Below are 24,964 nucleotides of genomic sequence, written 5' to 3' on the forward strand. Positions count from 1 at the left end.
TGTTTGCACTTCTTGTTTGCGATTCCAGGAGAGTCTGCTGAGAGGCCACATCCTCCACATGGCTAGTCTCAGGTAACGTTGTGCCGTCCAAGGGTGGCCAGTGGGAGGGGGGCTTTGGGAAGGGCAGGGGGAGGAAAGAACTGGGATGATTTGAGGTGGGAGAGGGCAGGCTGAGGATGGGCTGGTGGGCAGGCCAGGGGGTGGGACCAGTCTGGGCAACTTACAGCCCAATCCTAAAGGTGGTGCCACTGCTGAGCGCAGTGGTGCCAAAGTGGCCACTGCTACATCCTGTACACTGCTACATCCTGCTCTGCAGCAGCTCAGAGGGAAGTCTCCTCAAGGGAAGCCCTAAGCCCCACAAAGGGGCTTCTCAAGTCTGCGCTGGCTATTTTGCTAAAAGTGCTATGAGTCTCTGACAGTATCACAATGATCCATTATGGTGATCTAGGACAGAAGTTTGAAAATGAAATTCTATGGCCACACAATGAACTACCATCAAAGTCCAAGGTTTTAACTGACCTTCTGGGAATGCTTCTGGTTAGTAAAAAAAAGTGTCAGTCCCTCATATCTTCCAATCCTAAGAAACAAGAAGCTATAAAGCTTCTCTTACTGATAACCATTACAATAATAGTTGGCATCCTTCAGTCTCGGAAGACTCTGGTAGCGCGCTCTGAATAGTGTTCTGGAACAGAGTGTCCTCTCCAGTGCGCGAAGCCTGGGTAAAGTAGATATGGAGGATAGACTGTTACCCATGCAGCAAATCCCCCCTCTCCACGTCACTGAAATGGTCCAATGGAAAGGCAGAAGCCAATACGGTTGGTTCCAGCGGTATCGCAGGAGTTGTCAGCGTGACTGTGGTCAGCCATGAACTGCCTCAGGGACTCCGGCTCCAGATTTTGCCTCGAGGTTGACTCCTGAAGCCTTTTCCATAACTGGATGTAGCCACAAGGCAGTGGAGGTTTGGGATCAGAGTTTTCCTTCTCTCAGATGAGCTGCCTTCCCAGGCTGACAAGTCCCATCTACCCGGTGACTGTTTAGTCACCTTTTATGACAAGAGTAGCAGTTTGCTTCTTGGAGCAGCAATTGTTACCCTGCAGATGCCCGATCTTGTCTGATCTCGGAAGCTAAGCAGGGTCAGGCCTGGTTAGTACCTGGATGGGAGACCGCCTGGGAATACCGGGTGCTGTAGGCTTATACCATAGTCTTTCAAGACTGAAGGTTGCCAACCATGCTCTAAGAGCTATATATTGTGTATTTTGAATAGGTGAAGCTACATGTAGGCTGCAATCCTAAACATACTTACCTAGGAGTAAGTCCCAATGAATTTAATGAAACTTACTTCTGAGCAGACATGCCTAGGATTGCACTGTTACTTAAAAACATAGTATAAGTATTCAGTCGAGAATACAGAGTTACAGAAACAGAAACATTTCCATGCCTATTTAACTGGCCCAACACAAAGTTGTGCTGCACTTTTCAACAAGTAATATTTTTACTGTGAGAGGATATATTTACTGAGAGGATATTTTTACTGTGAGAGACAATAATAGGGGGATGAATATAATAACCTGCTTTTTCGCAACAAGTTTGCTTCTTGGGCAAAGCGATGAGTGATTACCAATTACCTTTGGTAATTTCCACCAAACTCACCAGGTTGGCTTCCTTCCCTCCTTTGTTGTCAGTTAAACCAGCTAACCTGTGCTTTGTGCACTTTCCTTTCTCACTTTTGTCTGCTAGCTGTCTTCCTTCCTGTCTTTGTGGTCCTGCAAGGCACTCTAGGGTAATACCCAGGTACTGCAAGGCATTCTGCCATTTGAGGTTGACCAAAGGTACACTTGACCACAAGCTTACTATATTTAATATGTTTATTGTATTTATTTAATATATTTATTGTATTTCTACTTATTGTATTTCTGTTCTGATTTTCAGCCAAAAAGAGGCTGCCAAAGTGGATATAAACTCTTTTAAGTAGAACTTAAAATACAATATAAAACAAAATAAAATGTTACACAAATGCTGGTTGGGAATGTGATCTTCATTATGACTAGATCCAGAAACAGTGGAAGGATGCATTGTCCCTTTTGAGCACTTGGTGACTGAACTGTATGCGTGTGCCTGTGCGTTCATGCATGCTCATGGGATCAATTCTCCACTGAACCTGAATCTGGGCATATAAGTTATTCCATATACAAGGCAATACAAACGCTGACACAGTTATTTATTATGGCTTCACCAATGGCATTTAGACCTGTATCTGGGGGGGGGGGTTCCCTGATACGACTCTCTCCAGGGATCTTGAAAAGTCTGCTGTTGCCTCCTCTTCCTTGGATGTCCTCACTGATGACAATGGTAGTAGGGATTGCATGTGCAGGAATAGGACATTAGGAATCTTTAAAGAGAAACTCTCAAGGTCCAATCCTGTCCAGCACCGATGCAGCCACACTGCAGCTCCCAGGTAAGAGAACAAACATTCCCTTACCTTGAAGAGACCTCCATTACTGTCCCCCCACTGCAGGATGCAGTGTGTGCCCTGTTGGCACAGCTGCATCTGCACTGGAAAGTTGGATAGGATTGGGTCCAAAATCACTTATTCCCATCTTACCAGCAGGATGTATAATTGCAATGCTCTCGGAAACATGAGCTTGTGCCTTTTGTATATTGTTCACAGTTGCGTCTAACTCTGCAGTCAAGTTTCTTCTTTGCTCAGCTAGCTCCTGTAGTCTCTTCTCTAAAAAATAATTTCAGGCTTGTAACAAAAATATTACTATATGTTGAAATAACACCAAATACAATAATACTATTATTAAATAATATCTCAAAAAGTGCTTAGCATTTATGTACTGCTCATTGAATGTTCTAGTATTCCACATACAATAAATAACATAAAGAGCAACTATGAAACAACCATGGGGCAGGTAGCAATTCCAAATATAGAAAATTATAATCATGCAGAAGTGCTATCAGCATCAAACTGGATCAGAAGATCCAAGACAGACCGAAACAGCATTGGGAGAAGTTTATTCTCATTGGAAAAAGTAATTTTTAAAATTAAAATGTGTAGATAGATATTTTGATGGTTTTGTAATAAGTAGGAGCTGGCTCTTTTTCCAGATTTCAAATGGTATATACGGGGCTGACCCAAGATCTCCTGAGGGTTTGAGGACTAGCAGACCAAATGCACAAGGCAATGCATCAGAGGGAGCTTGCCGAGTTCAAATGTTATAAAAATGCTATTCTACACAGGAAACAAATTCTGTTAAAATCCAGAGATATCTTACTGACTCAGGCTTTTTTGCTTCACATTTTCTTTTGAACTATATCATTGTAAATAAACAGGCAACTGCTTTCATTAATATGATATGTCATATTAGAAATATGTAAATAGTCAGCTATGCAAAAGCTGCTTGTTAGTGACCATAAACAAAATGAAAAAGATGCTAATTTCAAGTATGCTGTTTCAGATTTTTATTGAAGATAGAAAGAATGACAGCACAACATACATACCACTGAGACTGTCTGGTTGGGTAGCTGCTAAAGCTTGAGCTTCTTTTAGCTCTTTCTCATTGGATTCCAAATTTGCTAATAAAAGTTGCTTCTTCTCAGATAGTTCATATAATTCCCTTACTGCAAATAGAAATGTAGTAGAATCACATCTTGAATTTCAAATGTTGTCCTTTCTCATAAGGTCATATAAAATGAAAAAAAGATTTTAAAAAAACTAATAATTGCCTAAAAATGACAAACACCTGCTAATTCAGACCTTAAAATGAAGCAAAAACAGTCCTAAATAAAATCCTTCTGGAGACATAGCACAGTAACCTCAAGAGGGACTAAGGGCCTGATCCAGAAGAAAGTGTGCAGGCTCACCACCTGGCATGGAACTGCTAAATGGTCAGCACAGAGTTGAATAGTCCATTAGGGGGTCACTTAGGGGAAGGAGACAAATGTTCCATTCCCCCAAGGTGGTGTTGGGAGTCACCAGCGGATGCCTGGCGCATTCAGGATGTCACAGCAGACATTTTGGCACCGCTGCAGCCCTGGAAGCCAGGCAGTTCAGAACTGGGCTGTAAGGCTGCTATCCCATGCACACTTTCCTGAAAGTAATCTCCACTGAAGACAATGTGACTTACTTTTGAGTAGGCAAACATAGGATTGGGATCCAAGATTGGCAAAACCACAGAAGTTCACTAAGATAATCTGAAGTGGAAGTTTGAAAAAATGGGCCCCCAAAAGCTACACAGAGAACCACCAGGCAAGGCTCAAGTTCACGACCTCTCTCAGCAAGCAGTTTGGTTTGAGGGCAGCAAAAATATTGCCAATTCTCTATAGCTACTAATTAAGCCACAAGACACTACACATATATTGCCTAGTACTGATAATCATTGCTAGACAGCAGGGGCAGCGCAGCCCAAAATGCTGCCTTGGGTCTGCCTCCTGTGCACTTAAAAAAAAAACCCAGAACCTTAATGTGCTCCTCATCTGCTGCCTGAAACCAGTGAAGATGTGCACTCCCAAGTTTCAAGACAGCACGAGAGGAATGCAGTAAGTGGGGGAATGATCTGCTTCATGTTGGAGTGTGAAGCAGAGTCTGCTTGGTGTTCATTCCAATATGCACTAGATCATTCTTTGATTGAGGGAGGGAGGCAGAAGAGGCAATTGGAGAGAGATGCAGAGGGAGTTGGAGAGAGGCAGTGGCAGGGGTGAAAGACACCCCGAATTCACCACCCTCTTGAGTCCTTAGCTATCTGTTGCTGATGCAGCCACTTCTACTGGCTACATGGATAGGCTGGCCCTGCTGGAAAGCTGTAAGTAAGCAGGGTTGACAGGTGGGTGTGCTGAGTTCTTAAAGAGGGGCTTTTTCTGGGGCCTGTTATATGCATGTGTTCTGCATCGCCTCACTCATCCCCCAGTCCCAGCTTACTGGGGGGTTTGTGTTAGAGGTCCTCCGTATTCCATTCCTCCCACTGAAGTTTGCTAGCTGCGGTCCATCTGGTCCCAGTTAACAGGGGCCTTGAGAGTTTGGCTTAGCAGATGGGAACAGTTCCTCCCTAATCTGCCAATTCCTGCTGGTTGCATTGGTCTCTGGGAAGTAAAGATGTGCCCATCTCCATCCCAGAGGCCCATGGGATATTCCCAGGTGTCAGAGATCCCACTGTCTGGGAGAAACCAAGCAGCTAATTGGTCACTGAGCAGGGTTGGGACAAGGACCTTCCCCAGAGACCAATCAGATGCTGGACACCTAACACCGATCGCTGCTGTGCAAGTTACAGCAGTTCCTTAAGTCTTATTTTGAATGTCCATAGTCACATTTTTACTCTAGATTTTCATGTATTTATATGTTTAGTACCACAGAAACTTACAAAAATAAAAACATTTAGTCCTTCATAATGAGATTTATAACTCTGTGATGATTTGTTTAGCAGCTCCCTACGTATGCAAGTTTAGCTAAGTGGGTCCTCAGGAGGCAATAGACCTTGGGCCAGTGCCTGACCCAGTCAACCTAGTGATGGCCAAGACAATAACAATCTTCAAGGAGCCTTCTTTTGTGGATTGAGGGTCCTTGTTTGCCTATCTTCAATCCTAAATGGGTGACACTAACATTTTGCACCTTACCAAGGGTGTAACAAAAAATTCATGAGAAACTCTGGAAGTCAGTTGTTTTATTAGTACGGACTCCTAGATTGAATCTGACCATGGAGTAAGTAAGGACAGTTAGAATTAAAGACCATTTTTGGTGTTGGTAGCACCTTCGCTTATTCCAAACCAGGATGATCCCAGGATATTATTTTTGTTCACAGGATCAAATGCTGTGCCACCCACAGAATTTTCCAAGACAAAAGTCAAGCAAGGCTTCTGTCAAGCTAATCTGATATGGGGGGGGGGTGGCGGCTGACAATTAAAAATGTGTCCTTCCTCTAGTTCTGGGGGATCTGAGGCCTCTTGTCCTCACTCTTGCTTCAAGGTCACAGTACTGGCCTAGCACCCAGGCTCCCAAGGATGTCACACAACGCAAGCTCAAAATAAAAGAAATAAAAAGTTATCAGGAGAAAATGAAGCATTATGCACACTAGGTACCTTTTAAAGAATCAAGGCTATGTTCTCTTTACATACCAACAGGTCGCACACTTATAGGTCTTTCTAAATCTCGACGCTGGGCTTTTTGTATATCTTCCATAGTTGCTTGTAGATCCATAGTCAAACGCTGCCTTTGCTTAGCTAGCTCCTGTAGTTTATGTTCTATGAAATAATTTCAGGCTAATTCATAACAAAATATTACTACATGCTGAATAATCACACAATTCAGTAGTGCGATTAGTAGACAATATTGTATGTAAAAAATTTTATAGCACTCCTTGAAATTTATATACTGTATGTATTTTATACATAAATATATTTATATTGTTGAATGATCAAATTACTTCATATGTATTAGCTCAGTAATTGATATATCAGTTCCACAAGGCAATCAGATTATCTCCATCCTGAATGGAGAGTTGCATCTGAAGGAGCTTTGTTTTACTTAAAAAAATTTCAGGTGTCATAAAAACATTATTCCAAACAAGAAATATTTTTTAAATCAAGATGTAGTTTGCAGACAGGTTTTCAGTCCTAAATCCAGCCCGCAGGGAGCCCCCAGTCTCCAATGAGCCTCTGACCTGTCATAGTCTGTCTGAGCCCACACTGGCCCAAAACTGCCGGTCGTGACCACCAGATGCGAGCTGTGGGCCAAGTTAGAGCAAATTCTTTTATAGTCTCCATGTGTTTTCTGCTTTTCCCTAGGCATTATTTTAACCCTTCCCCCCCCCCCATTGCCTCTGAACAACTTATGTCTCCATGTGTTTCTGGTTTGGGTCAGTCTTAGTCTGTACGTTTTCACTGTGCAAGAGGTGTCTGGCAAACAGTTCATAGTTGTCATGTGGTTCTACATGCCTGCATTATAGTTGCCTGCATATGTAGAGCTGCCCTTGAAAATGGTTCTGAAACTCTAGTTCAGGGGTGCCCAAACCCCGGCCCGGGGGCCACTTGTGGCCCTCAAGGCCTCTCAATGCGGCCCTCACAGAGCCCCCAGTCTCCAATGAGCCTCTGGCCATCTGGAGATTTGTTGAAGTCCGCACTGGCCCAACGCAACTTCTCTCAGTGTGAGGGCAACTGTTTGACCTCTCTTGTGAGCTGTGGGATGAGAGTTCCCTCCACTGCTTGCTCTTTCACATCTGTGATGCAGCAGCGGCAGCAAAGGAAAGGCCAGCCTTGCTTTGTGCAAGGCCTTTTATAGGCATTGAGCTATTGCAAGAGCTTCATTCATTCATATAAATTCATCTTTAATATATTCATTTATGTAAATTTATTCAAATTTTAAATGTAAATTAATTCTTTTTCCCTCCCCCGGCCCCCAACACAGTGTCAGAGAGCTGATGTGGCCCTCCTGCCAAAAACTTTGGACACCCCTGCTCTAGTTAGTTCAGAATGCTACAGCTAAGATTCTAACTGGAACCACACATTGACAACATATTTTGCCAGTGTCAAAAGAGTTTTACTGGCTACTCATCCAGTTCCAAGCTGGCACTTACCTAGAAAGCCTATACTGTACTACCTGAGCACTCCCTCCCATCCCAACCTGTTCATGTCCTGCGGTAACCTCCTTAGAGAGTTCCCCAACTAGACATATCAGTTCGGTCAGGAGGAGGGAGGGAAGTACTTGTTTGTTTCACCTTTAGAACCCCTTTAGGTCTCCCTAAAGTGTTGGTGAACAGTGTTGGTTGTTCAACACAAGCTCCAAACATATCACACATCTACCTGCCCATCCACAATCATAGGTGCTGGTAACTGGGTTTAAGCCTGTCACTGCACTTGACACATGCTATCTCCTCCCTCCCCTACCCCATCCCAGCATACAGACCCAGCCATCGCATTTACATTACAATGGTAACACCTCTTTTTGTCTGTAATATCTTGCTTTAGGTGATATCACAGTAGGATGCTGATTCATGTCTTGACAGTTTGTTCCCAGTTTGCAAGTCTCCTTCACCAAATCAGGCTTCCCAGCTGTTGGCAGTTCCTTGCATTGGCAGGTCCCTCTGACAACTATCATTGCTCTGTCTTACTGTTGTGTAACTAGTGCATTGTGTAATTAGTGCATATATTTTCAAGCCTCTTTGGCAGTGGCCATCAGCTTAATTCAGATAGAAGAACTTTATTTCGTTATATGTGTAGTTGCAACATTGGAAATCACAGCATACATACCGTCGATACTTCCTGGATTTGCAGCTGCAAGAGCTTCAGCTTCTTGTAGTTCTTTCCAATTCGATTCCAAATTCTCTAGTAAAAGTTGCTTCTTCTCAGAGAGTTCATATAGTTCCCTTTCTGCAAACAGAAATATTTTACTGTCATCACTTGTCACTGTTCACAGGGTTGCACTGCACAGAATGAAGACTATATTTTTAAAGGGATAATTTCACTAAAATGATGAATGTCCTCTTTGGCTGTCACTGAAAAGCTTAGGACAAGGATATGAAATGAAATCCTACTGGGAATGTAGCAAACTAATTTCTAACTAGAGGGTCTAACTCTCTCATAGTATCACAAAAATTAATATGATAATCTAATACAAACATCTGAAAAAATGGGCTCCATAGAGCCACAGAAGAAGCTGCCAGGCCCAAGGGTCTGTCTTCTTTGGCTAGGAAGAGGAATATCTGCCTGAACTACCCGAAGATATTAAAATATTTGACATAAAGTGTTTAGCGCACCTTCATTAAAAGTTTCACTTACATTATGTTTTATTATAGGTTTACTCCTCAGAATTAACATGGCTCCCAATGAGGTTGTCAGCCCTAAACATTCAATATAAATATTAATTAAATGTAATGTAAAGTACTGCTTCAGGACAAGAATCTCGGCATGCCTAGATTCAGACATGATAAAACATTGCCTGTGTGTTGCCTCTTGTTCTACCTTTCACCCCAGCAACGTTAGTTGGTGAAGAGAGGAGGACAGTCTGCTTATTTCCTGCTTACCAGCAGGTCGCAAAATTACAGGGCTTTTCGAAGCACGTTGCTGTGCAATCTGTATATTGTGGACAGTTGCCTCTAGATCTGCAGTCAACTGTTCTCTTCGTTCAGCTAGCTCCTGTAGTTTATGCTCTACAAAATAATGTCAGGCAGATTCATAACAAAATATCAATATTTCTACACTAAATACAAGATTGCAATAAAAAATTTAATAATACTTTTTTTAAACATAACATAATATGTTAAAAACATAATATTTAAAATTTATATTATCAAGGGATTTATATACTACTTCTCATCCTCTGAAAGGACCCTAAAGGTAGCTGATAACAACTTTTTAAAAATCAAACTTCAATAGGCCAGCGGTGAGGCTTTTCGGGGCAGGGAGTGGGTGGGGAGAGGATGGAACTGGGCAGAGGGAGAGTGGACCAAGATCAGGCCCAGGAGGGGGTGGAGGTGGTAGCAGAATCTGCCATTGAATCCTATGCCAACTCCCATGCCTGAACGTTTGACACGAGCCTCCTTGGTTCTGTGCCTGCCAAATAGCGGAGACAGATCCAAGGAGATGCATTGCCACAAGTGGAGCTTGACGTGGTGTAAGGGAACAAATGTTCCCAAGGAGACTCCAGCAACTCCAAGGAGACTTTGACGACTACCCCAGCTCCACAGGATAGAGTAGCAGCCATTTTGTTACCACTGTACCTCTGGGCACTGCCAGGGAATAGAATTGGGCTGCTTCAGTTTAATTCACCTTCATTCCAAGTAAATATATTTAAAATTTTAAATATATATTGAGAGCACGTGTTACCATCTCCAGGGTACTGCCAAGAAAGAAGACATTCCCCTCTGAGAAATAGGGTATTTCTTCCCATCCTGGGATCATGTCAAAAATCACATATTGAGTCACCATCATCAAAACTGGACTGTAGCCTCTCTTGCGGCAGCACAGAAGCATGCTGCTACAACAGAAGCATGCAGTTACAACAACTAGAAAGCTTGTTCCACCGTAGGAATGCTAGTTCCATTGGCAGAGCCCATCAATAGAATTGTGCTATCACTAAGACTTCTCCGCTTGGAAGCATCCTCTTATAAGTTCACATGCTCTTGACACTGGAGGGAAAGAGCTTCTCTTTCCTAGCTGGACAGCATCAGGGCTTGCATTTTGACTTGGCTGGTATTTTGCAAAGCCTAACTTGCATCTTACAGTCCATGCACTTGCTCTCTCAACCTTGCTGGTCTGTTTTCTTTTATTCCATTTTTGGAAGTCTGCCTTTCTCCTCAGCTCTGATAGCTTGGTTTTACAGTAACTAATGTTCAAATTTTTCACTCCCAAGTCAAATGAGCAACTGGACCAATGAGCAGGTGTTAGCGAGGTTTCACTCAAAGTTATTACTCTCTGTTGTAACAAGACTCAAACATACATTTGAAAGAGGAAGGCTATGTGTGATTCATGATCAAGTGCAGCCGTTCTCAAACATTTTGGTCTCCAGAGCCCTTTATACTCCTAAACAGAGTCTTGAGGAGCCCCACCACTGAATGCACAGAGTGTCAGGGAACCTCACCAGTGCATGCACAGGGTGTCGGGGAGCCCCAGTGCATGTGCAGAGTGGCTCAGTGCCAAGCAGATGCCAGTCACTTATGGTGTGCTCAGGGAGCCCCAGGGCTCCTAGGAGCATACTTTGAGAAACTCTGACCTAGAGAATGGAGAATGTGACAGGCTGCTTGCTAGGTCAGCCTCAGCATACACAGAGAACTGTCCTTTAGGGGAATAAAAAGAAGTTCCTCAGGAGATGAGTGTGCTCGTAACATTATGACAAATCAAAGCACACATACCATTGACACTGCCGGGTTGGGTAGCTGCAAGAGCCTGAAATTCTTGCAGTTCTTTCCAATTGGATTCCAAATTTTCCAATAATAGTTGCTTCTTCTCAGATAATTCATATAATTCCCTTACTGCAAACAGAAATGTTCTACAATCATCTCTTGAAAAAACAATTTCAAATAGCCTCATTGCTCACAGAGAAATGAAAAATGAAGAAACATATTCAAAAATATTCATTAAAAAAAGACATCCTCTATAGTTGTCAATGTAGAGCTTGAGACAGAGCACAGAAATTAAATTAAATCCTTCAGAGAATGGTGCAAGGAGGTCTTAGACTGAAATCTTATGCATACGTCAGTAGAGAGAAAGCTCTACTGAATACAATAAAACTTATTTCTAAGCAAGCAAGCATGCATGTGCATGTTACACTTGGGTTAAACCACACCTAGTAACCAGGGAGGGAAGCATAGGTAAATCAGGGCAAGCGTGGCGAGTGCCAGCTATGATGCAAAGGGCAGGTGTCTGTGTGTGGTTAAATGTGTTTCACTGCCACAACAGGGGCCTTGTATTACATATAAGCCTAGTGATTGACTCCTGCAGTGCTCCCTCCAATTGGCCCATGTGCTAGTCTCCTAAGCAGACATACCTGTTTGTAACTAAATGTTTCAAGAGGTGCTGTTTGTAGGTCTTCTGCTATGGCTGAATGATTAGAAAGAAGCTTTGTGGATGGGCCAATGTGAGTCCAAGACCAAGCTCTACTTCTTTTGTCTTTGCCATGTGTGTTTCTGGTTAGTCTTGCAAAAGGCAAGTATGATATTGGTTTTAGCAAACCCCCTAGCTGGACTCAAACCTGTCTTGGTTGGCTACCAGTCTGGGCCTCTGTGCAATGGGGAACCAGTATACTGACTGGTCTGATCCCTATTGAAGCTTCCCTTGTGGCTCATCCCAGCCCCTCCCCTGGCAAAAGGGTTTCTTCCAGCTGACAGACTCCAACCCTTGTGTATTTCCAGAAGATAATAATTCACTTTGGATTTGGAAGCAATATGCACATCAATGGGTACAGCAAATGTCTTATTGATAACAAAGAAGCCGTGTCAATCTCAAGGAAGCAGACAGAACACATAATATGCTCATACCCTTCAATTACCAGGACTACCAATTCAGTAGTGAGCAGACTTTGAAAAGGATCAGTGCAGACCATTCTGCAGTGGTGCTGCACACTGCTCACTGGCAATACACCTTGCCAATAAGAGGCTTGTGCTTGTATTTCACATGACTGCTCTCTCCTAAGGAAGCTATCTGTCTTCCCTTGGTTTGCAATAGTTGAAAAGATATTTCTCAGAAGTACATGCTTGTGTGAGTGGCATAAGGGGACCCTGGGTGCTAGAATTCCTAACAGTTCTCTGTTTTTGCCTCATTGCTGCCTGTGCCACTGCAGCTCCAGTGGTGGGGAGGGGTAATGCTCTAGTATACTTCTGTCGCACACTTGGTGTCTTGGGGGCATCTCCTCACTGTTGGCAGTGGGGGCTATATCTATGTTACTCATTCCAGGAGTCATTGTTCCAGCAGTGGCCACTCATTGGTCCTGCAACTGCCATTGTCTTCTCCTAGCTCACCCTGGCGGCACTTCTCTGGCCACTGTTGGGGCTGGGTAGAATGCAGTGATTTCCTCTGCATCCAGACTGACATTGGGTTGATAATAGGCCACCATCTCATAGTTAGTATGGTGGTGTCCTGCTTTTCAGTCAAAAATTGGCTTCCAGTGTAAGTAAATTATATTTAACATCATTATAAAATGGAAACGTCATTGCTGTATGGTACAGTTTCCACAGGATGCATGATGGCAGCATACCAGGCTATTGCTTTATCTTCTTATGGCCTTACCCTGCACATGCCCAATCTTGTCTGATTTTGGGAGCTAAGCAGGATCAGGCCTGGTTAGTACTTGGATGGGAGACCGCCTGGGAATACTGGGTGCTGTAGGCTTGTACCATAGTCTTTCGAGACTGAAGGTTGCCAACCAGTAATAATTGAATTTGCAATTCAGAAGCAATTTATACTTACTACTGGGTCTTACGAATACTTTTCCTTCTGACATAAGACGCTGTGTTTCTTGTATATTGTGCACTGTTTCCGCTACTTCTGCATTCAGATGTCTTCTTTGTTCCATTAGCTCCTGTAGCTTATGCTCTACAGAATAATTTCACAGCACTTTATAACAGAATACAGATATACTTTGAAATAGCCTCATTCCATACAATTTTGTAAGAGATGTACAGTATCATGTGTACATTAATGTTATTTTTGTAGCATGTATTGAATGCTTAAAGCAATTCACATACATTTTCTTAGGGCCAAATCTTAATTAGCTAGCATGGAGAGCTATTTGTGGGTGAGCAGAGAGATTAGAAAGGTAAAGAGAGTGAGGACCTAGGGGATATGTCAAAGGCAGAAAGGGGTGGATCCAAGAGCAGTGACCCTTTCCCCCATTTCCCAACTCTACATGCCTTCTGGCTTTGTTTGGACCTGTGGCAGCAGAATGGCTGGCGTACATCTGAGGAGAACCACAGATGATCAGGCAGTTTACCAGGAGGTAAGTAAAAAATGGGGCATAGTCTTGGTTTTTCCAACTGAAGAAGTTGTTATTTGCCTTAGAGATTATAGTTTTGTTGTATCACTTCATATGAATTATTTCAGTAATCCATACATAGTATTACTATATAACTGTATTAATTGCTATCAGGGTTTCTCAAACTGTGGATTATGACCTTATTGTTTGTGGTCACAAAGCTTTAGCTGATGAGATGATAGCTGAGAAGGGAAACATATGGAGCCCTATGGAAAGTGAAACTGAGCCTTATCGTGCATTTACTCACAAGTAGGCAAGCTTGCCTAAGGGTGCAATCCTAACCAACATTCCAGCATCAAGGTAAGAGCAATGCAGCTCCAAGGTAAGGAAAAAAACATTCCCTTACCTTGAGGAGGCCACCCAACTGGAGGATGCAGCACACGCCCCATTGGCACATCTATGTCAGTGCTGGAAAGTTGGTTAGTATTTGGGCCTTAGTCCATTGGAAAGGGCAGGCTGAGAAGAATCCAATGACACCAAAATGGTCCCAATCCAATGAATTCAGCCTCCAAAAACCTGAGAAGGAAATCTCTCCCTTCTGACAACTGTACTGAGCCCTATGGAAAGCGAAACAAAGTTACATGTTTGCGTTTACTCATGAGTAAGCAAACATGCCTTGGCTTGCAGTCACGTCAGGCAAAGAGGAATGCAAGGCCACCAAAATGGTCCTGATCTGATGAAAGTGGAACTCAACAAATGCTCCAGAAGGAACCCCCCCCCTCCTATAAACAGAATAAAAGAGAGGCTTGGGCTGACAAGGTGAATTTTTTTTTCCTTTTTCAGACTTGAAAAGCTTGGTGGGTTCTGATAGTGATATGGTTTAAATATAAGAACTTAAATTGAACTGGGCAATGGGTAGGGCTGAAAATCTTACTGACTTTTTGTGGGGCAGTGTTATTACAGGCAGGCTACAGAGAAAATTCACTTGGTGGAACAGGGCTGGTTTCCCCTTATTTAATTATTTGTTTTACTTTAATTTAATTATTTATAATTATTTATTTTAATTTGCTTGATGATGTCACTTTCGGCCATGACATCACTTCCGGTGGGTTCCAGACAGATTGTCATTCTAAAAAGTGGGTCCCGGTGCTAGAAATTTGAGAACCACTGCCTTAGAGCTTTCCTTCAACTCACCAGAGATCGGGTTGTAACCCACAGTTTGAGGAACAGTGCTATAGAGCAGTGGTTTTCACGCATTTAGCATCAGGACCCACTTTTTAGAATGAGAATCTGTGGGGACCCACAGGAAGAGATGTCATGACTGGAAGTGACATCATGAAGCAGGAAAATTTTTAACAATCCTAGGTTGAAATTCTACCTGGGATGAAGTCCCATTGACTATCATTGTTAAAAGAATATATATAGTAGCTTGTTAAAAGTACAAGTCTGTAACATTTCCCCAAATGCAGTCACATACCATGGGAGCATCAAGTCCAATATATTAAAAATAAAAGACTGAAATGAATGGGGACCCACCTGAAATTGGCTCGCGACCCACCTAGTTGGTCCCGACCCACAGTTTGAGAAACACTGTTCTAAGGCGCCATCTTTACTGCTGGCAAATAAGCCTGGTACACCATCTTGAAATCTGGTAAATGCCCCCGGGGGGGGGCTCAATTTTTGAAGCTAGCAGTTGCCAGTAGCCAGGGTATGTTCTGAGAGCATGGGGATGGAGGAGAGTGTGTTCCTTCCAATTTTGGAGGTAGGCCTATGAAGTGGGGTGCTCCCTGGGAGAGTTACTTTCTACCCCTCTGTCTCTGTCCCTTGTCTTCCTTTTTACAAGGGTGGCAGGTGTCCCTGTGTTTTTTTCCTTCTTACCGCTGGTAAAATGAGAGGAACGTGGGGAAAGCCTGCAACCACATTAGAGCAGCAGCAGATCCCTTTTCAGGGTTGAGTGGAATGGCGGGTGTCCCTGTGTGCCTTTCTTCTAACCACTGGTAAGAAGGGAGGAATGTGAGGACATCGTGCAGCCACTTTTCAAAGGTTTAGCATCTTTGCCTCAAATTCTCCACCACCACCCCCGTTTGAATCCCACACCTTGTTTTGATCGTATCACTTCATTGCCTCTCACTCCACATTTTTCCAGTACACCATATGCTCAGTCTCATCTCCTTGCCGAGAAGTTTGTTTGCAGCTTGTTGTGAATGTCTTCAATTGTCATGTGATTATTTAACTGCATTAATTATTAAATTAATTTCATTGGAATGTAATAATTTACATGTCTCTTGGGACAGCGAAAAGCAGAAAATCATAATGTCACTTCCTGTTTGATTATGTCACTTTCAGCCATGACATCACTTCCAGGTTAATGACATCACTACTGGTGGGTCCTAGGCAGATTGTCATTCTCAAAAGTGTGTCCTGTGCTAAAAAGTTTGAGAGCCACTGCACAGGCATTAAAGCTTGCTTGATAGTGACCATCAGTTTTATCCGGAGAGGAGCACAATTCCAGGAATATATATTTATTATTATAGCCAGGGCTTTTTTTCTAATGGAACGCGGGGGGACGGAGTTCCGGCACCTTTTTGTAGGGGCCCCTCCCCTTCGGAGGCATTCCAGGAGGGGGGGAGCAAAACAGAGGCATTCGCTGGGTGGGTGCTGGGTGGGCCGGCGCCTGGCCCCTGCCTGACTGCACAAAGACCCGCTCCTGCCCCCATCCTCAAGCTCTTGCCCGAGCCCAGCCCGCCTCCCCTCCCCCTGCGCTCTGCTCAGGGCAGCAGAGAACATACAATTGCATGCCAAGCACCTTCCCAAAGACACAGAGTATTCTGATCCCTGAATTAAACCATATTTACTCGCTTGTTTGCAAACGTAGCTGTTGCTATGTGCACCTAAAGACCCCTCTCGTTTAAGAATTCCTTTTTTGTTCTTACTCCCACAGTTGCTTAGAGTAATTTTACTACATGGAACTCATGTAAGCCAGTTTTTGGAATCTATTCACTGCTTCCTCTCCTCGAAGTAGTGCCGCACTACATACTACACGCTACAAGTGCACCTGTACAGTATTTTTCCCCATGTGTAGAAAAAGTAGCTAGGGGGAAGGGGATGTGGAAATTGACAGCCCAATCCTATGCATGTCTACTCAGAAGTAAGTTCATCTTTAGGGGGGAAGCACATAAAAAATATTTTATTTCTCCAATAAAAAATGGTTTATAAATAAATAAAGATTAACAAGTTCTGAGTTCCTGCACCTTTTCTTTTACAAAAAAAGCACTGATTATAGCTGTCCGCATGAGAAATTAGTGAACATACCAGTAACACTGCCCGGTTGGGTAGCTGCTAGTTCCTGAGCTTCTTGAAGCTCTTTCCAATTGGATTCCAAATTTTTCAATAAAACATCCTTCTTCTCAATTAGTTCATATAATTCAATTTCTGCAAACAGAAATGTTTTTTGTTTATCCCTTGAAAAATAGTTGAAATGGTTTCATTGCTCACTGGGTTGCAAAGAATGAGGAAATATTCAAAGAAGAGTAATTTCATACAAATGACCAAAAATACTTATTTCTCCTTGAAAATCTTAAGATAGAGCAAAGAAAGTCAGCAAAATGCTTCTGGGAATGTAGCAAACTGGCTTGAAGATGACCCAATTCTAATGACCAAATCCTAATTACTAGTTTTGCCAGTGAAGCGTGCTACAAAAAGTGCTGTAATGTGCTTTTTAACAGCATTTCTTCTAGCAGGAAGGCCCATAGGAGCAGGTAAGTCCAACACCGGGAAATGTGGGAGGGGGTGGAACAAGGCAAGTGAGGACAGATCTAGCCCAGGATGGGGGCGGGATCAGCAGCACCAGCCTCCTTCCTGGGCCTGATCCACCCACACAGATCAACTAAAACGTCTGCCAGCAATACAGCTGGTGCAGCTCCCAGTTTACACATAGCAGCTGCTGGGGCTTACTCAGGGACAAGGGTACAAATATCCTCTTACCCCAAGGAGGCTTCCAGCAGTTAAGTTTCCCTCACAGGATGCAGCATAACCTGCGCCAGTAGTGCTGCATCGCCGTGCATGAATTCAGTTAGGCTTGGGCTGCAAGTCCCTGATAATATCTCACAGGGCCCAATGCTATCCAACTTTCAGCACTGATGTCACCATGCCAACAGCACATACATGTGCTGCATCCTGCAATGGAAGGGCAGGCATGGAGGGACATTTGTTCCCTTACCTCGGAACTGCCTTGTGGCTCTACTGGCATTGGAAAGTTGGATCAGATTGGGTCCACAAATCCACTATGATAATCTAGTCAGAGTTCTGAATATGTGTCTACTGCAGGGAAGTACCTGGCAAGTTCCAGTGTTCCCTCAGACTCCATTCATGAACTTTTCAGTTAGAACACAGAAGAGTTTGCCAATACTCTTCACTCCAGTAGCAAGAATTCTTGCACTCCCTCATTTTTGTCTACTTTTGGAACTTTCTAATCCCTCAGAAATGTCTGTACTGTTCTGGCATCATAAAAGCAGCTGAGACCGTTTCCTGTATTATGGAAGTGTCTGGACTCCCCCAGAGACAAAGGATGCTGGCTGAACTCCTACTGAATTTGGAATGTGTCCACTGATTGGAACCAATCCCACCTGGCTAGGTAAAAGGGTGGGATTGCAGGGCTGAAGTGACCATCACTCCTCTAACTGGTTAATCTTTTGACATCAGCAAACCTAGACTTTTTAATTGCTATGCAGAAAGTTGCTCTTACTTGGTGCTTCTAGTCTGTCACTGAAGTGTTGTCTCCATTCAATAGTGATAGACTTGCCCACCCGTCAAAGAGGTAGAGAAAATGGATCGCCTTCCCCTTCTCTTGGATAGTGTAAGTAACTAAATATAGGAAAATATCTTGCAACTTATGTTCTGCAGCTTGTGTTCAGAGCTTTTATTTGTTCTCTGCTAATTTTTTTAGCAACTTTGCCAACTTTGCCAAACCTTGGTTTCAGACAGCATTCCTTTCTTTTGACCTATTTATTGTGTTTCCCTCCCCATTTCTTTTGCCTGTTTTATCTAGTCTTTTATGAACTCCTTTTTACTATTTTTTGGTTTTAGTTATTTAAACTGTGAGTTGTCGGGTTTTCTCAAACCATTCAGCCTTTGCTAATGTCTGTTTTGGGATTCGCGCAAGTGAAGATCTCCCATGTTTTGAGTATCCCTTTTACAGATCAGGGAGGGATGTCTCCAAGTTGGTCTCTCTTTGTCTGGCTTTGTGGCAGTGGAAACCTATCAAAATGCCCCTAGTACTGCCCCCACCAGTTGGGAGAGGGAAGGAGTTGCAAGGCTTTAGCTAACTACTTGGTGCTGTGCCTGTTTTGCTTCTGTACACATTGCCCGCATGCTTAAACCTGGAAACTGTTCTATCATGGAATGGCCATAGAGAGCCCAATGCAACAAGACTACACAAGTGGACAGGTCAGCTGTTTTCCCACCAAAAATGCCTCCAAAGGACCTCTACAGAAAATAACCATTTCAGGATCATGGAGCTATGGAGAGGGGACAGTTTTCAATTGGAAAAATGGTAAACAGGAAAGAATTTACCTCCTACATCTCCAAATCCAAGGCCAATTCTGCCATCAATTCTGAGGAGCCATAAGGTTTCAGGGTGAGGGCAGGTAAGCCTGAACCCATTGGTGGTATCCCCAATACCAGTACCAATGATAACAGTGCTAATGGGAGTGCCTGCATCAGTGTCAGCTGCAATACACCTGTAGATGTCACTGTGATATGTACTGATTTACTGCACTGGAACTGTTGACATTGATAGCACTTGTACCGATGCTGATTGTTGGTCACCCAATAATGGAGCTGATATAAGAGCGATGTGAACCTGTGAGGCTCATCAAAGTTCTGGAAGCTTCCAAAGTCAGCTCTGTGCATGTACAGAACTTCACTAAATGTGACTGCACTATATGTGACTAAATGAAGAACACCCTCCAACCATCCTCTCCCACCCCATGCTCTGCCTGGTACAACTTACTCTGTCTGGCCAGCACAAGGGCTGGATATGGCCCTCTCAAGCCAGTGCAGACCTTTACACCAGTTCATTCAACTCCCAAGTCAGCATAAATGTGCCTTACAACATGTTTGTGACACTTGGGAGCCGGTGCAGGGGGCATCTTTGGATTGTGCCTTTAGTCTCTAACTTACCAGGAGGTTTTACAGTTGCAGCTCTTTCTAAAGCCCGGTAGTCTGTTTCACATATATTTTGCTCAGTTGCCTCTAGCCCTGCAGTCAAACGTTTCCTTTGCTCAGCTAACTCTTGTAGTTTATGAGCTATAAAAATTTTTTTAGATCAATTCACAAAACAGTATTAGTAATTTTTAATTAAGTACACTAAATATAATAGCACAATTAGTATACAACAGATTGTATATACAAAGGCACACAGAAAAATAAGGTGGTCCCTGTATGCAGTTGTGCAAGCACATGCAGAAAAAAATATACAACAATGAGATAATGATTATATCATTTTGTACATGTTGTGAAATGTGTTGCACAGCATTTTGAGCAAATGGAAAGCCAAGTCAAGATTCAGTCTGGATTTCTAAGCACAAGAACCTTGGACTACTACTTCTGCACACACAAGTTCCTTTCCGCAAGCAGAAGAATAACTTATAACCTAATACTACCTGGAAATTTTTATGTAGCATTTAAATTGGGGCACGCTCCTCATTCCCCCAAAGTGTGGAAGTTCCAAGTACAATGCTTTTCATATTGCATTTGCTATAGATGGAAAGTACTGTACTAAAACAGCATTTTTGCAAAATTTGCTTTAGAGCGTAAGTCAAGGCAAGCAGCATGCAATCTGATGCAGCAGTAAATACTCTATCAAATTCCTAGACAGAAGATTTGCACCCTGAAGGTGCTTCCAGTCTTCAACAAAACCAATTATGCCAAGCAAGTCTTTCCCCTATCTGTATATGGTGTTTTGATATTTTTAATAGCTACTGTGTGTGGAAGCTATCCAAATCAGAACTGAAGTGTGGGTGACAAAGGGTGTTATGCTTTTCCTCTGTGTCACAGTCTTAATGAAAACTGCTATCTCCAAAGCTGCTGTTTCCCCTTCCGTTCTGTAAAATATAGCAGGAGCTCTCAACTGGTGGTACATGTACCAGTGGTATGCTGGGCGATGTTGGGTGGTAAATACAGCACCCACCGCCCAGCTGTGAGACTGCAATGGAAGCCTTCCAACAGTGATAGGAAGCACGAGCCAGCAGGCAGAGCTCTAGTGCACAGTTTTCAGGCGCAAGAAAAAGCTCACATGCCCACCTGCCCGCCCTGAACCTCTTACTGTCTGGAAGCTTCTGTCATGGTCTCCAAATCTGGAAGTAACTGGTGATTATGTCATCGCCAGTTACTTCAGGTGCTATTTCTGAGGACAGCATGGTGGCAAGTGGTATGTCCAGGGAGGAGTATTGAGAAATGCTGACATTTGGTAAACTGGAGAAGCAATGTTCATCAGAACTGCAGTGCGCTAAGGAATGAATTCAAACCCTTTTCTTTAATTCTAGTCTGTTCTAGTGGCTGTCTGCTGGTATTCCTTTGCATATTTTTAGATTGTGAGCCCTTTTGGGACAAGGAGCCATTTGGTTATTTGATTTTTCTCTGTAAACCGCTTTGTGAACTTTTAGTCGAAAAGCGGTATATAAATACTGTTAATAATAATAATAATAATAATAATAATAATAATAATAATAATAATAATAATAATAATAATAATAATGCTGCAGTCTGAACCTGGATTGCCCTCTTGAAAATGCTATGGAAAATATGAAAACAGAAAGACAGAAGTAGAAAGATCTGTTTAAATTCACATTTAATTTGGCCATCACTCAATGTCCAGTTCTATCTTTTCCTATATGCAAAACCATGGTTTCTTCAAACCACATTCTCAAACTGGCCCCTCTCCTTGGTTGACCAGATGGAGGGGGATCACCTTCTTTAACCATGAAGGCTTGGTCCTTCAAAACACTCAAGGGATTGCCAGAATTAGGAGGCCATCCTCTAACAGTTAACTCCCATGAGGAAACATCAGCTGATCATTTGGGGCTATTGAGAAGAAATCACCCAACCAAAGGGAATCTGGTAAGTCTAGCTAATTAAACTTTTCTTTTGCTGTATAGTATCACTATACAGAAACAAGAAAAAGCCCTTATAAACTTGCAGCATAGTTTACTAATACAGAAACAATTCTCTACAGGTATGCAAAGCCTGCTTGACAATGACCATCAGTTTTATCCAAGGAGCATATTTATGATTATAGCTGTCAGCATGAGAAATCAGGGTACATACCACTAACACTGCCTGGTTGGGTAGCTGCTAGTTCCTGAGCTTCATGTAGCTCTTTCCTATTGGATTCCAAATTTTTCAATAAAAGTTGCTTCTTCTCAGATAGTTCATGTAATTCCCTTTCTGCAAACAGAAATGTTATTTGCTCATCTCTGGGGAAAAACAGTTCAAATGGCTTCATTGCTCACAGAACTGCAAAAATGAAGAAGTATTCAAAAAATAGTAATTTCATAAAAATGACGCAAGATATAGGTATGAAAATAAAATGAAAGCCTTCTAGGAATGAAACAAAATGAAAGCCATCTAGGAAGGTAGCAATGTGCCTTCTAAGCAGCCGGGCAGCCCAATCCTGAGCTGCCCAGAGCGCCCAAGCTCGGCAGCACCGAAAAGGGCTGCCACCAAATCCTGCATTCGTCCCCTTTCCCCGAGTAAGGTAAGCAACCCCGCAATGGGGCTACTCACTTTACTGTGACGGTAGAGTAAAGGCACTCGTGTAGGGCGTGCAGCCCTGCTTGAGAGCCCTGGATCCTGCGGAGCTCAGCTCCGCGGATCCTCCTCCCTCCCTGGAACACCCCCCCAAACCCCCATCCACACCCCCGCCTCCCGTTCCGCAGCCCAGCAGTCCAGGAGACCACTGAGCTGTGGAACCTGGGCCACCGCCCAGCGCTAACCCAGCACTGGCCAGCGCTGGGCTAGCACCAGTGGGAGCCCGGCAGTGAGCCCCACAAACGTGCCTTATGGCACGTTTGCGACTGTGGCCAGCGGCACGGAGCTGTGCTGCCGACCACAGGATTGGGCTCTAAGACTTCCAAAATATCACACAGGTCTTTCTATGGAAAAGTCTGTCAAAATACGCCCCCTCCCCGAATACACAAAGAAATGCTAGGAAAGGCCCAAGGTCTTCTTGTAAATTCTAATTAGAAAAATTAGGACATACTGTTCCTATGTCTGGAACAGTGGACTAAGCATTAATATTGATAATTAGTCCTGGAGGGTCATTATAGTAACCTGCCTTTGGGAGGAGGGAATATCCAGGATTCTGCTCCTCAGGCCAGAAGAATTAGCATTGCCAAGTGAATAATGTGCTTGTTGAATTACCTTCTTTTCCAGATCAAGTATCTATTTTGCAATATATTTATACTGCAATATATCTTTTGCAGGGAAACTAACTCATCATGATTCACATTGCGAAATACAAACTTAAGCGGCAGCACACTCAGAGCCCAATCCTGAACTCTGCACACCAGCTTACCAGCTAGCTAGACTAGCGCAGGGTGGACGCCCAGCTTCCTCCACTCAGCAGTTGCATGGACTGCCGAGCAGCAGAGAGGTAAGCGGGGGCGTGGGGGAAGGCGGGGACAAGGTGTTCTGGGGAGGGGGGCGGAGGGTGGGGAGAGGGCAGGTGGGAGGCAGGAGGTGGGCAGAGGGCGGGGAGAAGCATGCCAAGGGGAGGGAGTGGGGAGAGAGGGAGGCAGGACCAGTGGAGTAACGCTCCACTGGATCCAAAGTATTGGGCTCGCCGCCCGACATTGAAGGTGAATCGAGTAGTCTCTTTGCAGGGCTACTGCAGTTACCTGGGGGAAGGGGACAAAAGTCGCCTTCTCTCGAGGTGTCAGCGGTGGCTGCCTTGGGTGTGTAGGGTGCGGCGGCAGCCATTTTCAGTGCCACCGCAGCTGCCCACCCTTGGCAGCTCAGGATTGGGGTCTTAATTATGTGGCCACAGCAAATCTCATATAACATGAACTCAGTCCTCATGGACTGGGACTTATGCAAGCAGAATGTAGCTGATGTCTCTTACAGAGTTTGCAATATGAACATTGGGTGCTTTTGGTATGTTTAAATCAAGGTAATTTATCCTGTACTTACCACTGGGTCTTAGTACTTCACCTCTTTCAGAAGCATGATGCCTTATTTCTTGCATATCTTGTACAATGGTGTCTAGTTCTGCATTCAAAATTCTTCCTTGCTCAGTTAGTTCCTGTAGTTTATGCTCTACAAAATTATTTCAGGCCTCTTCATAACAGGATATTAATATTCTTTGAAATAACTACTTTTAGTACACTTTTACAATAGACATACAATATCAAATGAGAATTGCAAATTATAATTCATAATTTATACAGTGCTAGTGAATGCTCTGAACACTTCATATACCTTCTCTTAGCAATTTATACAACAGGGTGTTATCCAGACATTGCAGATGACAGGAGGAGGCACCGCAGCTGACAGAATTAAATAAACAAGAACCTTCTACCATAAGATATTCCCTCTCTCTGATTGGGGTGAAAAAGAAAAAGAGGTACAGTGGAATCCTGAACTTAGTGTGACTCCAAAGACTATATGATGCATAGGCTACAGCTTGTCAAGAAGAAAATTAATTAGGAATTTTCACTGCTGTGGTAAATCAGGCTGTAGCTGATATATCTCATGACTGAACATTCCCTTATAGAGAAAAATTCTCTTAACATAGAAAAATAGATATCAAGAAGAAGGCTAGACTACAACTCTGCTCTGACACATATTTTTCACAAATGACTACAGTGAGTCCTCCTTATCTGTAGCCTCAGCAACCATGGATGCCAAGCCCTGGCTCAGAGGGCCTCTAGGATGTGACCAGAAGTGGCTTCTGGTCATGTCCAGAATGTGTTCTTAGGTTGGGGAGGTCTTTTGGCCATGGGCCTTCTCCAGCCTCAGAGGGCCTCCCAGATGCGACTGGAAGCCACTTTCGGTTTGCATCCATGACTTTCAGTTACATCCAAGAGGTGTTCTGAGCCTGAGAAAGGCTTGCAGCCCACTCACAAATCTTCCCTGGTCTCATTATAACCAGTGGCGTCACTAGGGTTCGCGTCACCTGTTGCGGAATGCACGTGCGTCACCCCCCATGCAGTGGGCAGGGCAACACCCCAGGTGTTGGGCATGGTGATGTACCATCACTCCACCCCCACTGGTTTTTTGGCTGTACCTTTTGATAGAACAAAGATAGAACACATTCTGCATGAAATTACGCATTGATTTATATATAACATGATGGCATTATTCTTCCAAATTATAATTTTAGCGATTTTGGACACCAGTGGTGTCACCCCCCTCCCAAGGGTATCAACTTACTAACACCTTATTGCAGCAGTTCTCAAATTTTTAGCACTTTTTAGAATGACAATCTGTCCAAGTCCCACCAGAAATGATGTCATGGTGGAAGTGACATCATGAGGCAAATTAAAATAAACCAGTATAAATAATTAA

The 24,964-nt window shown here is 43.4% G+C and overlaps 1 protein-coding gene and 1 pseudogene across 1 annotated transcript in view; one reads left to right on the forward strand and one right to left on the reverse strand.

The window, feature by feature from the left end:
* Nucleotides 1–24,964, reverse strand: part of LOC136651305 (golgin subfamily A member 4-like) — a 102,076-nt gene that overhangs the window by 54,342 nt on the left and 22,770 nt on the right. The window contains exons 14-22 of the mRNA XM_066627574.1: nucleotides 21,725–21,844; nucleotides 19,580–19,705; nucleotides 16,712–16,831; nucleotides 10,842–10,961; nucleotides 9,015–9,140; nucleotides 8,242–8,361; nucleotides 6,112–6,237; nucleotides 3,505–3,624; nucleotides 2,603–2,728 (exon numbers count right to left, since the gene is read on the reverse strand). Coding sequence (XP_066483671.1) covers nucleotides 2,603–2,728; nucleotides 3,505–3,624; nucleotides 6,112–6,237; nucleotides 8,242–8,361; nucleotides 9,015–9,140; nucleotides 10,842–10,961; nucleotides 16,712–16,831; nucleotides 19,580–19,705; nucleotides 21,725–21,844 — 1,104 coding nt within the window. The remainder of the gene's footprint in view (nucleotides 1–2,602; nucleotides 2,729–3,504; nucleotides 3,625–6,111; nucleotides 6,238–8,241; nucleotides 8,362–9,014; nucleotides 9,141–10,841; nucleotides 10,962–16,711; nucleotides 16,832–19,579; nucleotides 19,706–21,724; nucleotides 21,845–24,964) is intronic.
* On the forward strand, nucleotides 1,073–1,192 carry LOC136655183 (5S ribosomal RNA; annotated as a pseudogene).

Source organism: Tiliqua scincoides, chromosome 5 (genome assembly GCF_035046505.1).
Source record: "Tiliqua scincoides isolate rTilSci1 chromosome 5, rTilSci1.hap2, whole genome shotgun sequence".
Lineage (NCBI taxonomy): Eukaryota > Metazoa > Chordata > Lepidosauria > Squamata > Scincidae > Tiliqua > Tiliqua scincoides.